This window comes from Centruroides sculpturatus, unplaced genomic scaffold (assembly GCF_000671375.1).
Source record: "Centruroides sculpturatus isolate CEXI.00-Female unplaced genomic scaffold, Cexi_2.0 scaffold181, whole genome shotgun sequence".
Lineage (NCBI taxonomy): Eukaryota > Metazoa > Arthropoda > Arachnida > Scorpiones > Buthidae > Centruroides > Centruroides sculpturatus.
Genome location: NW_019384322.1, coordinates 257,637 through 271,287, shown reverse-complemented (window position 1 = coordinate 271,287; position 13,651 = coordinate 257,637). Strand labels below are relative to the sequence as shown.

The window sequence follows — 13,651 nt, the reverse complement described above, 5'->3', positions numbered from 1 at the left end:
AACTAATAAAAATAAGTATTTATAAACAATTATAAAGATTATAATGTCTTACTATGTGACTAACTATTTCCAACCTAATATGTATTTTATATAACAACAAATGAAGACTATTTTTTTTATAAGTCATGATTACTTTTTAGATAAAAAGTAATCAGAGTTGACTTATTATTATTTTCTATAAGAATTTTGTACTTATATTAGAAAAGTTACTAAACTTATATAACTAAAAAAATTGTTAATTATGACAAAATAACATGTAAAAAATACAATCTTTGATTAACATTTATAAATAAAATGAGTTAAAATAAACTGTTAAAACTTCTTTTAAAATTCTTATTAATAAATTACTTTTAAACCTAATGAAATGTATATGAACATAACTATGCAAAAATAAAAATATTTTTTTTTATCTGATAATATATTGTACTCTGGTCATCAGTAAGCTAAAAAGTTCTAACACTCTCTCTTATTATTACCCATTGTTTAACTATTTTCAATAAAATTTATAATCATGTATACAAGAAACATTTCATTACTCATAATTGTAGTATATTTTCACATAAAAAAAAAATATATATACCATATTTATTTTAGTTAAATTTGAAGAAAATAATGTAAAGGAAAAAAAATTTTGAGAATATAACTGCCATTTTAGAAATAGCAGCTATGACTGATTACATACTATAAAATATGAAAATATACTACTGCAAAAGTAATTTACTGTAGAATTACCTGTAAAATCAAAGAAGGCATTACATATTTGTAATAAAATATCACATCATCTGCAATTCCTAGAGATATGGACACAGTACTATAATCCAAGATATTTACACATCAATATTAAATTATTAAATAAATTTTAAAAAATAATATAAATATAATGAAGAGTTGTACATAAGTATTTCAAATTTTCTTTTATAGATCATTAAAATTGTTAATATATGTACATGTTTTAATTTTCTTTATTGAAAACAAGAATAATCACTTCTCTTTTAAAAATGATTTTATTTCATCTTTATATATTTTATTATAAGCATTTACAACTTATAGATATAATTAGAAGAGAAAATATATTTTAATATTCTAAATCTTTTATAATCTAACTGTTGAAAAGACTCAGTAGTATTAATTTATACAAATCAAAAAACAATTTTTGCTTTAAGAAATGTTTCTAAATAGCTTTATTATTAATACAAACTCACATTTATAATGATTTTCACATAAAAAACCATTTAAATATATTATGAACTATTAATATATACAATTTTTCATTTTGAAAAATTTTATATTTGTAAATTAAAAGAAAAATTTATATATAATTAATACTTGAAATACTTACTGCTTTGCAGCTCTCTCCATAGACTTTTCAAATTGTTTCAAAACAGTATTCTGAAATATTGGAATCAAAAGTGGTCGAAAGTCAGCTCCAACTCTGCTAAATGACAATCCAAAATACATAGCCTGAGAAAGAATGGAATCTAATCTTCCACCCAAATCTTCAGAAATATCATGCTCTAATGTTTTTAAAAATTCTGAAATCTGTTAATTTAAATGAAAATTACTTAGTTATTTTAATAGCATTGACAAACTTATTCTTAAATATATCAAACTTTAAGCTGATTTTTAATCAGCCTTTAAGTTCAGAAGTTAATATATTTTTAACTGAAATTCTTAAAAATCATTTTATCATCATCTTTGAAACTATTGTAATAAATAATTGTAGTAATCTTGAATGAGTTTTAATACTTTTATCATATTTTGTTTACTCAATGATACATTAATCTGTCTTTACATTATTTAACAGTGTAAAAGTTATAAAACAAAATAAATATTTAATAAAGCTATTATGGACACACACCAATACATAGTAATAGTAGTAATAATATAAAATTAAAGTTAAACTGCAGTTGAATTTAAATTGTCCTTATTCTATTTTTGTTTACAGTATTTAATGACGATGTGTTAATTACCAAAAATCATCCTAAATATGTTTGCAGTGTACAATTTTAAGCTAATCTGTGATTATTTTAACTCTTCAAGACAGAAAATTTACAAAATTCTCAAAAAGACAATTCTTTAAAAAAATGTCTTCTCACTTTGTCCCTTTCACACATCATCATGAAATAACAGTCTCACAGTGGAGTTAACTTTCCTTACAGGTTTCTATCTGCCTCAATATATGTAAAATGTTAAAATCTTCCCATTTATGACAACACTATCAATTAAAAAAATATATATATATAACAACAAATGTTATATAAAAAAATAGTGGTGTGTGTGTGTGTGTATATATATATATATATATATATAATGTATGTATATAATCCAGTTTATTTTATAAACCTGAAGCAGGTTTTTAAAATGTTCTTTAAAATAAACTAAAAACATTTGTTATACAAATTCTGCTTGCTGGAGATTTATATAAGGTATGGATTTTATTATTAGAGAGCATTTCCAGATGTAATCTTGAAATATAAAATATATATGGTTTTGTTGGCATATTACTGTATTGATTTTTTCAGTCACTGACTCAAAAGTACCAAAAGTTATAAATATAGTTCAAAATAAATTTATTTGTAAGATGTTTTCATTGGAATATAATATACCTGGAAGAGCTCTCAGATTAGAGTTGAGCAGATTTAAATTGTGCCCATTTTATATAAAGAAAATAATAATTTTTTTTAAAAAGATAAGCGATAGTGAGTCGTTACCATCAAAGCTATTGAAAATATTATATCAAAAAATGCAAATTAGTTCTCATGGAAATAATTGGATTAGTCAAGCATCTACTGTTTTAAATAAATATGGCTTTTCTATAGGGCCATTTATAGAAAGGAATGAGATGAGTGAACTACTTAGTTCCAATTGATCCTTAATGTTTTTGAGATATCCTTGACATAAGATATAGATGAACTTAATAAAGAAAAAAAATCAAGAATGGTACAAAATTATTTTAAATTATCCACAAATTAAGTTATTTATTTCTGAATCTGCCATTTAATATTAAGAAATTTTTTATACAATTGAGATTAAATAGGAGCTAGTTATAATTAATAAGTCTATATATGATCTATCTAATGATAAATGTTACAGATGTAAAAATGAGTGTTCGAAAACACATATTTTTTGTTGATATAAAGAAGCTCATGAACTTTGTTACAAATATAACCTCCAAGAATTAGAAAACATTAAAGATGAAAACTGTATGTAAACTTTTTTCCACAGATCAGAGATTAAACTATATATAATTTGTATAATTACTTTCAAAGATTTATTGTTTTAGATTAAGGTATTCTAAGATTACAAAAATCTAATTGAAAATAATGGAGATGATGGTTTTAGTTTATAATAAAATAAAAATTGTTAGCTAATTTAATTAATCTAATTAATTTATATAATGTTATTTATGGGTTAATTTGCTTTAAAAATTAAAAGTATTGTAATGATACGGCAGCTATATAAAGACTGTATACTCCTGATGTAACGGAATAATCCTAATACAATAAAGTTTCTTGATAATGATATAATAACACAAAGACATTCTTTACTAATTAGAAATAAATTTTATTCTTATATTTATAAAACAAAGAAAAAATGTGGAAAATTTGTAATAACTGCAAATAAAAAAAACTGTAAAAAAACAAGAAATTTTAATTTCATTTAATTATTTGGCCATTTCAGTTTTTACCCACCACTCGTATTATAAATATATGCCCGTATTTATTTATCAGATGGCATAAGTATATCAATATTTTAAAAAATGTGATATTCCCACTTTTTTCCTTTAACCTTCAATATGATAGTTGCCATTTCTCATAATAAAAATGAGTTTATATTTAAGTGTATCACATTTATCAATGTGATATACTGAGACTGTTCTATGTTTTGGATTTATTTAGGTATTTTATAAGATTATGTTAATAAAATTCAAATACCCTAAATTTATAATTCCAATACTTCTACAATGGCCAAGATATCAAGACAGTTACTATTTTTAATTTTTAATTTAATTTAAATGTTTCAGCATTACGCTGATCAGAGGAAATGAGAAAATCTTGAATTTTTAAACCATATCTAGAGTACAATGTTAGACTAAGAAAGCTATCTAAAATTTTCAAATTTGCATTATGATTTTAATTCAAAAATTAGTGGACATCAATATTATATCAACAATTTTTTTTATATGGAAAAGTTTCTTTACATATGTCTTTTTACAATCAAATTACATTCTCAAAACTTGGAAAATTAAAACAATGAAGTCAATAATATTGCAAAATATAGTATAAAAAGAATGATCATCATCAGATTATCAAGCAGTTAGTTTGGATATTTGACCATTTTTACTTTAATTATTAGTTTTAATTTATAAAATGATATATATTTATATACACCAGACTCTTATTATTTTGGTATTAATAAATTATTTTAGTTTATTTTATTAAAGTATTTTGTACATTTATTTACTCTGTAAACTTTAACTATGACAAAAATATGTTTAAAATGTTATATTTTAAAAATATATGTGCTTTTCTTACTAAAAAGACTTTTTAATTAAAGTAGAAAAAAGATTTAATAAATCCAACTATTAATCAAAATATACCTTGAGAGAAATCCAACTGTGAAATATTGAACTTTCATTTTTAGCATCTTTTCCAGGTATTAAAAAAGGATCATCATCAGAAAATATTGCACGATACTGTGTAACAATATCAAATAAATGAACTCGACTGGCTTCTATAGTTTTTGTAATATGGAGATAAGCTAAAATAAGAAAATAAAAAAATTAAACACTAAAATGATTATATATGAATATTTATGATATTGATTTTAAAAATATTAGCTAATTAATCTTTAGGTTAAAATGTACTTTATGAGAAATCAGTATAGCAGAATTTATTACAGCATGAATTTTGTTAAATTCTTAAAAATAATCTTTAAATATTGTTGTTTAATATCTATTTAGAAATACCTAATCACTTAAATTGTAAAGAAAAGAGATTTGTTGCACAGTATTCAACAGCAGATAATGAGTTAGGAGAGGAACAGAAAGTACACATACCCTTACCCATTTCTAGTACCAACAGAAAATAAATACATAACTTAAAATTTTAGTCATATTTAAATCTTAACATGATTGGAAATATTCCAGATATTTTAAAAAAACATGCAACACTTTCTTCATTCTTGTATTTAAAAATATAAAGGTTTAGTAACTAAACAAATGTTTAAATTAATATTCAAATGCTTTTTTTTCAATAAAAATTAAATATACTATTATTAATTTTTATATCATTGACTAATATATAATTTTAATGTACTGTGCTCAAATTCTATGATAATGTGTACACATATATATTTTGAGATCATCTCCAGCAGTGGCTTGACAATGATGATATATATATAATCATTATTATCAATCATTGTCATTATATATATATATATTTATATATTTTTAGGATCAAAAATTGAAAATGCTCAATGAGTAAAAAACAACCAGAATGTATTGTGAATTTACAGAAACAGTTATAAGAAATTTCTTGTCCTGGCTGCTTATAAAGAGCCATGATGTTTTTCTAAATTCCATTCTGAAATTTAAAAAAATGCCATAATGCAGAAATTTGCGTTGGGACTATTAAAAGATATAACCAAGTATTCCAGATATTATCAACATGTCACAATGCAACATTGCAGAACCAATATGAGACATTTTTATCAAATATGCATATAACAATCTGCTATCTTAACCTCATTGGGGAAGAAGAGCAGAGCCAGCTCAGAATCAACACAATTCGGTTATTTGTCAATTTTAATCTGACATTACATTAGTGAATACATCTGAGCTCAATTAATTGGACAACGAAAGGTCTATTTGAATGATCTTATGTACTGTACAGTACATAATGTTTTCAACTGCTAACAACAACTTCATTGATGTACAGAATATGTCCTCAATTTCACTATCTCTTCAATCAGTCTCAAATATAACATCTGAAAGTAAGCAGGACTTTGCAAACTTCAATTATAACAAGTACTGCATCAATAAAAAGTACAAATGTTGTCTGAAAGATATCAACTGTAACTTTAAAGTGTCATTCTACCAGTTCCTGCAAAAATATTGGGCTTGGCCATCGTTCTTAATTGTAATACATATTTAGTTTTATATCGTGATCACTTTATTTGCAAGTACAGAATAAACAGGAAATGACCATGATGTATTGAGATATGCTGATAATACTGGAATGCATTGTGGTCATTTTCTTTAACAGTCTTAACACAAATTAGCATTATGGTGTTCTTTAAAATGCCAGAATGAGTTGTAGATTTTTATAGGTAGCCAGAATATGTAATTACTTATGGCTGATTCTGCAAAGCCACAATGAATTCTGATTCTTTTTTTGCTTGTTGAGTGCATTTGACCTTTGAGCCTAACATATATATGCTATGCAGAGTGCCCCAAATAAAGTGTTACAGCTCAATATCCTGTTACTCAATTAACGATTAAAATAATTTTTATCACTGTTTAAGTTACGAAAGGTACTATTAAATCATCAAAATAACTCAAATGTGACCCCCTATGGAGTGAAGTGGAGTCAACTCTAAAATTTCAAACAGAATGCTGTCAAAATGTTAACATAGCTAGATTCTATGCTAAAAAGAACAACTTTTAATCTTTTTTCTTCAATCACATTTAAAGAAAAACAGTTATGTAAAGTAGAAGTAACAGTTAACAAATTATAAGCAATAACCCTAAATAACTGGATGAGATATCTTCATACAAACAGTAGAAAATCCAGCAAAAATGTAATGTTTATGAAGATAAACAAACTTCAAAAATTTTAAATTGCCATCTTCAGGTTAAAAAAATATAAAAACAAAAAATAGAACTACAGTCTTTTAAAAAGAACATGTCTGATTTCTAAGGTGTGAATTTGTTTTCTGACATTACCTCCAGTTTCTGTATTTTGTTACACTAAAACAAATGGCTATTACTTACAAAAACAAAGATAGTATGATTCAAAAATGTCTCTCTCTTGGATAAAATCTTAGAAACATATATGGAAAATATAAAATTAAATTTATAAATATTCATTTATTCATATCAAAATTTATTATTAATTTTCAAAATAATAATAAACAACCCATTAAAATTAAACTAATTACTAAAAAAATAAATTTAAGTGATATGTTGATTTATAAATAATTCTAAGTTCTTGTTATGAAATATCCAATATAAAATGATATTTTTCTTTCTATTGTTAAAAATGATATTTGTTTGCAAAATTTTTTTTCTTTGTAAATACTAAAAGACTAAATTATTCTGTTTTAAAGATTAAAAAGCATTATATTAAAATAGATGAAAAAATAATTCTTTACAAACAATATATACTTACGATCAGTTTTAGGTAAAGAGTGTAAAACATTTTGAAACCAAGAATCTCTTGTCTGCAAATAAATTTAGCATATAAATATGTTTAAACATTAAAATTCTAAAAATTTCTAAAATATTTAATGAAATGTTATTGTAAATTTTAAAATAATTTAGTAGTTTTCTGACTGATATTGGATAACAATATAAAGTATATTTACATGTCCAATAGTTAGTTATTGATTTATTCAATTATATTCCATATATTCTAATTTCCATAAAATTAGCCAGCCACAAAATAAAGTACCTGGATAAAGTATTTATTGTACCTCTAGCCCTGTCTTGAACAGCTGTCATACTGTATACACTACACAAAAGTCTAGAAACATTAGGCCTTAATAACAGCATGCACATTAAATTATATAAAGCAGCCATACTAAATATATGTCACATAACTAAGAAATTCTATATTCATACTGATATACAGAATGATCATAAATTATTGAGTGAATTTCAATGATGAAAAGTAAATGAACCAAAGAATTTATCCAACTGTATTATATCAAATTGTACAGCAGATCAAATTGTTTGACATATGCACAAAATTTTTTTATTAATTTATTTTATTATTATTATTATGTTGGGTTTTGTGACATCAGTTGACACCAGTGGCAGTGTACTGTGCTGGGCCAGAGTCAAGGTATAGTAACCAAAACAAAACTAAAATTAAAAAACTGTCAGTCTGTGTGTCTGTATTCAGGAATTTCCTAACAATATGACATGTATTCAATGTAGCGGCCTTCTGTAGTGTGATGTATGTGTTTCTATTCAATTGTAATGTGCCCAGGCTTTTGTGTAGTGTGTGTGGTATGACACCTGTACAGGAGAGAACAACGATTACAATAAGCACCTTATCCATCCTCCACAGATTCCTTATTTCTGTGTACTTGCTGATTTTTTCAGTGCATGTGTTTTGTACATTGTGAGTGTTTGGAATGAATATGTCTATAATGTATGTGATTTTATTGTTTGTCAATGAATGTGATGTCTGGTCTGTTGAGGTAAATTGTTTTATCTGTGATTATGGCTTTGTCGTAGTACATTTTGTGCTTGTTGTTTTCCAATACTGTCTGTGGATGTATTTGTAGTATGGTTCATGGATGTCTAATATTAACTTGTGTTTCTTTGCAAGCTCTTGGTATATTATATTTGCTATTTGATTATGCCTATGTAAATAATCCATCTGTGCCAAGAGCTTGCAACCAGAAGTGATGTGTTGTATAGTTTCTGGCATGATTTATTATTATTATTATTATTAGTAATTTTTTTATTTGTGGCATGTACAATATCCTGTTGATATTCAGTTTCTTGTGTTTTAACAATCACTAAACTAATATATATATATATATATATATAATTCAAAAATAAAGTAAAGAAGGAAAACTATATTTTAGTATTATAAAAATCAATAATTATGCACCTGAAGAAATTTAATTCTTAATTCTCTCTCTGAAAATACATCCATTCTTCTCAAATATCCAATAACTTTTAAGCAAGTGGGAAGTTGTATATTTGACCTTAGTTGTTGTAAAAGCTGAGTTAACATAAGTTGCATTGAATCCTGAATATCTTTAACAATACTCTATAAAAAAAGTAAATATTCAAAAACAAATCTCAAAATAAATAGAATTATTTTGATGATTTAAAGTTTTTTAATTTAAAAAGAGTTATTATTATTAATTATAAATATTCAACAAATAAGCAATTAATATAAAATAATAATAAAACAATAACAGAAATGAAATATGTATAATAATATTTATAATGCAATTATAAAAAATAATAATTAAACATTATTAAGTATTAACTATAACACTTGCAAGTAATAGTGCATTATTTCATTTTTTTTTTTCAAATACCAATTTTCTGGACGTTCAATATTATGTATGGATATACACATCTTGTGTATTATATGATAATAAACAGCTATAAAATATGCATAATTTGCAATATAATAAAATTTGTAATAATGCTTATCATCAGTTTTTCTTTAAAACAACATTTAAGCCAGGCAATATTTTGTTAGAATTTCCTCGATCCAACATCAAATTTGATTTTGAAATAGAACAAACTATTCTTGAATTAGGACTCAAATTTTAAGTTTTTAAACAAGTTTTTTTTATCAAAGATGGCTCAAACTTTTTAAAGTTCTTTATCGATAAATAACATAGGTTAAAATAAAAGATTTTTAAAATAATATAAAACAAAATAAAATTTAGTAATCAGACTCTTTATAAATAGTAATTGCATAAGATCCAAATCCATGGTTCTAATTCAGATCTTTTGCATATTTTGCTGATCATAGAAACAGTATAAGTAGCAATACATATTTCTTTGACAATTTTAATTTGAAGCAGTCTAAATGACAGTAAAGCATTATCCCATTTCATTTCTACACTTCAGAAAAATTTCTTCTGCTACAGCAGTTGTAATTGTTTTTTGTTTTACCCTTTTTGTGTTATTTAATTCTATTTAGCAACCTATACACACAGTACTTTTAATAAAAAAACAAATATGTTCTACATAAAATAAATAAATTTTTTAAATTCCTTCATTCTTTCTGGTTGATAATTTCCATTTTTGTTTAAATAAACAAATAAATAAACTGAAGGAGTTTGTCAATAATGCCATTTACAGCCATTTGAAAAAATTGTAGAAAACAAAAAAATTTATCTAGTATTTAAAAAAATTATCTAGTACTTCATTGAATTCTATATGACTAAAGAATACATTCATTGTCTTTGAAAAGAACAACTATCTGGCCACTTGGTCAATATAATGCAAAACTAAAAAAAATATGGAATTTAATTTAATTTGGAATCTAATACAAACTAAATGAAAAGGAAAGGATTTATCATTAATAGAAACATGTTTGAGTCACTCACAATAGAAACAAAACTTGTTTAAGCTAAGATGGAGAGAGAGAGCAGTCAGGATTGGAATTCTGCAAACATCAAACTTTGATCTTTTTACAAAACAGGAAAGATCAAAATGATGAAATACTGTGATCTTAACATCATCTTTCTGTGTAATGATCATCCCCACCATCATTTTACTTGTTCCTATATTTTTTGTATTATTTCACTGATCTCCTAATGTGACAATTTTTAAATTTGCTTTAAAAACTCTCTCTTTATGATTTTAATTGGTTTTTATTTATTTTTGTTTTTTATAATTATCACTAAAAAACTTAAAAACAGTTTGAAGCATCTGACTTATCCAAAAAATCATTTTAAAATATTTTTCAATTTTTCAATAACTAAGCCTTCAGGTTCTGTTTCAAGAAGATTTCGGTAACATTTATATGTTGCCAAAATCTTCTTAATCTTATAAATTTTTCTCATAATGCAATAAATCAAACGCATATTTATTGTTTGTTATAAATATTAAATGAGCCGTTTATTTTGAAAATGGGGCAAGTCCAATTTTTGTTATTGCGAGATATTTAAAGGTTTGCATTTCAATATATTTAAAAATATTGGTAAGTATTAATAGATATATTTTTAATATTTTGTGGTACCAGATAATGTAAGTTTATAATTCAATAGTGTTTACAGTGCTGACTAAAAAAAGTAAGAGTTTCATTATAACTAAATGGACTTGCCTCACTTTCAAAATTAATGAATTATTGTAATCGTTCATTTAATTGGGAATTTTTTCAGTTGCATCAGCCTTTTTTTAATAATAAAAACAAAATACTATTCAAATTTTTATAAATATTTATTCATTTGATAAAAAGTGAAACAAAACAAAGAATATTCTAGTAGAAAATATAACATAAAAAAAAAAAATTCAGTTTTATTAAGAATTTCAATGAAATTATACATTTTCAGTTTATACGTAGGTATAATTAAATGAATTTTATTCAGGATTTAACATTTTAAAATATTCATGATGAACGGGAGGTATATATGGTAATAAATCCATCATGTCCTTGTATTTTTCAGATGTAATAGATCTCCTTTTTTCATACAGAAAAGATAACTTTATATTTCCGAAATTACTTGGTCTTCCTCGTTGTGGTGACAAATCGATAATTTTAAATTCAGCATCTCGTTCTATCGAAGTTTTGTAGAACATTTTGTATGGTGCATCCCTTGTAAATCTGATCCAGCATATATTTAACCAATTCACGGTTTCTCCATCGGTATTTTTGTTTCTTTTTAAAACTGCTTTCCCCAGAGGTTGGGTTGAAAAAAATTTTCGCGTTTCATTTCATGTACTAAAAATTTATTATGTTTTCGACAATTTCGTATTAGTTTATAGTAATCCTGGGGAATATACAAGGAACTGGTTTTCCGGATTGCCATTTCTACCACTCCAAAATCACGATCGTTCGGTAAAAATGAATGTCCTGAAAATAAAAATTTGTGATCAATGATATTTATTTCATTGTCACCAGACTGAACAATTTTCATCCACATTAAGGCCAACTTTATGTTTCTATTTTGGCCAGTGCACATGTCACTATAAGCTATAATGTGTTTTTGGGTTGTCACAGTCTGTAAGTGCTTCAAACAGCAAGATGCTACTTCTTGTGCTCTTCGGGATGTTAGTTTCATCCCAAACATACATACTAACTTCATTATGAAAATTGTGGAAGCCTTGATTCAATACATACATATTCCGCTTATATTTCTCGGTGTTGGAAGTAAACATATTATTATCGAAACACAAAATTAAGATATACTTTTTGTTATTTATGAAATATTGTACAACCACCGATTTTCAATATCAAAGATAGATAGATAGAAACACCCTAGATTTCAGACATGATGTCAAACGGCCACATTGCTTCACCATACAGCAACTGGAGCTAAATTTTGCCGTAATATATGTGGTCAGAAATAACTTCAATTTAAGATGCACCACTTTCAAAATAAACATATTTTCAATACTGTTAAGAGCTAAAACTTCCATCTCTCAAATATTAGAATCTGAATTTTTTTTTACTATAAATTGTTTACACATAAAAAGATCATAACAAGTTTTATCTATAACTACCATTATCTCAATTTTTTTCAACAATGGACTTGCCCCACTTTCAAAATAAACAGCTCAAATAAACAATTAAAAAGAATATGTATAAATAACTAAATGCTTGCTGGAAATATTAAATAAAAACAAACAAACACCTTTCTCTATTCCAGCATGCATTAAAAGTGTGCTGGAATAGAGAAAGGTGTTTGTTTATTTTTATTTAAAAAGAATGCTATTGATGATGTTGCTTTTCATGTCGTAATTTTTGTAATATCTTGACTAAAAATTATAGAAAATCAATTGGAAGACATTTTAACACAAAACTGTATGTATGCAACAGATATTTTAATAAAAATAATTAATCATTTTTAAAACTACTTAAATCATCCAAAATATATAAGCTTTTCAGCAGAAGTAAATCTGTTAAAACAGGATTGAATAATTCATTTAAATTAAAAAATGTATATGATAGCTGGAATACACTGTAAAAATAAAAGGCAGTAGAGGGTCTAAAAAGTTATCAGGGAAGAATAAGTAAGACCATGAAAATTATGACTAGACAATATAGAAGAAAACCTCAAAATAACTTAGTGTAAATAACTAGAAGATAGATCCTAGACAAAAAGAAGAACTCTTTATTCACTTAAAAACTTTAAAATATTATAGTATAAACTGCAGCTAATTTGCTCATCTATTCAAATAATATATAAAATCAATAATAATACAATAATTCTATGTTAAAAGTATTAATAGCATATAAATTATCTTAATATCATATATACTTACAGCTATCAAAGGAATTGAAGAATGTTTTTTCTCAAAACGTCTAACATACGTGGCAAGTTCTAATGCTTCTTCATAATAACCATTACGAACACAAGTATCCATTAATTGTGGCATTTCTAACACTTCTAATAACTGAGGATGTTTTGAGAGTGTTAAAGATATTTGATGCCATCTGTTTATGAAAAAATAATTTATGTATCAATGCATTTAAATTAAATTTTATAGAAATTAATATTAATATAAGATGACAACCTAAGCATCTACTTTTAGACCAAATTACTTTATCTTTATAATTAATAGTTAGCCAAAATATAGCCTGAAATAGTGATTTAATTATATACATGAAAATATATATGTGTGAATATGATATACTAGCTGTTACCCGCAACTTCGCCCGTGGAGGTTTTGCAAGCAAACCCCATTTATATTCAGTATTTCAACAACCATAGTAATTGTTAT

At 24.7% G+C, this 13,651-nt stretch overlaps 1 protein-coding gene across 2 annotated transcripts in view; it reads right to left on the bottom strand.

Annotated features, from left to right (window-relative positions):
• Nucleotides 1–13,364, bottom strand: part of LOC111625881 (conserved oligomeric Golgi complex subunit 8-like) — a 97,922-nt gene extending 84,558 nt beyond the window's left edge. For both annotated transcript variants that reach the window (XM_023369134.1, XM_023369142.1), the window contains exons 1-5: nucleotides 13,193–13,364; nucleotides 8,847–9,008; nucleotides 7,392–7,443; nucleotides 4,601–4,761; nucleotides 1,340–1,539 (exon numbers count right to left, since the gene is read on the bottom strand). In XM_023369134.1, coding sequence (XP_023224902.1) covers nucleotides 1,340–1,539; nucleotides 4,601–4,761; nucleotides 7,392–7,443; nucleotides 8,847–9,008; nucleotides 13,193–13,306 — 689 coding nt within the window. In that variant the 5' untranslated portion in view covers nucleotides 13,307–13,364. The remainder of the gene's footprint in view (nucleotides 1–1,339; nucleotides 1,540–4,600; nucleotides 4,762–7,391; nucleotides 7,444–8,846; nucleotides 9,009–13,192) is intronic.
• Between the last annotated feature and the right edge of the window lie 287 nt (nucleotides 13,365–13,651).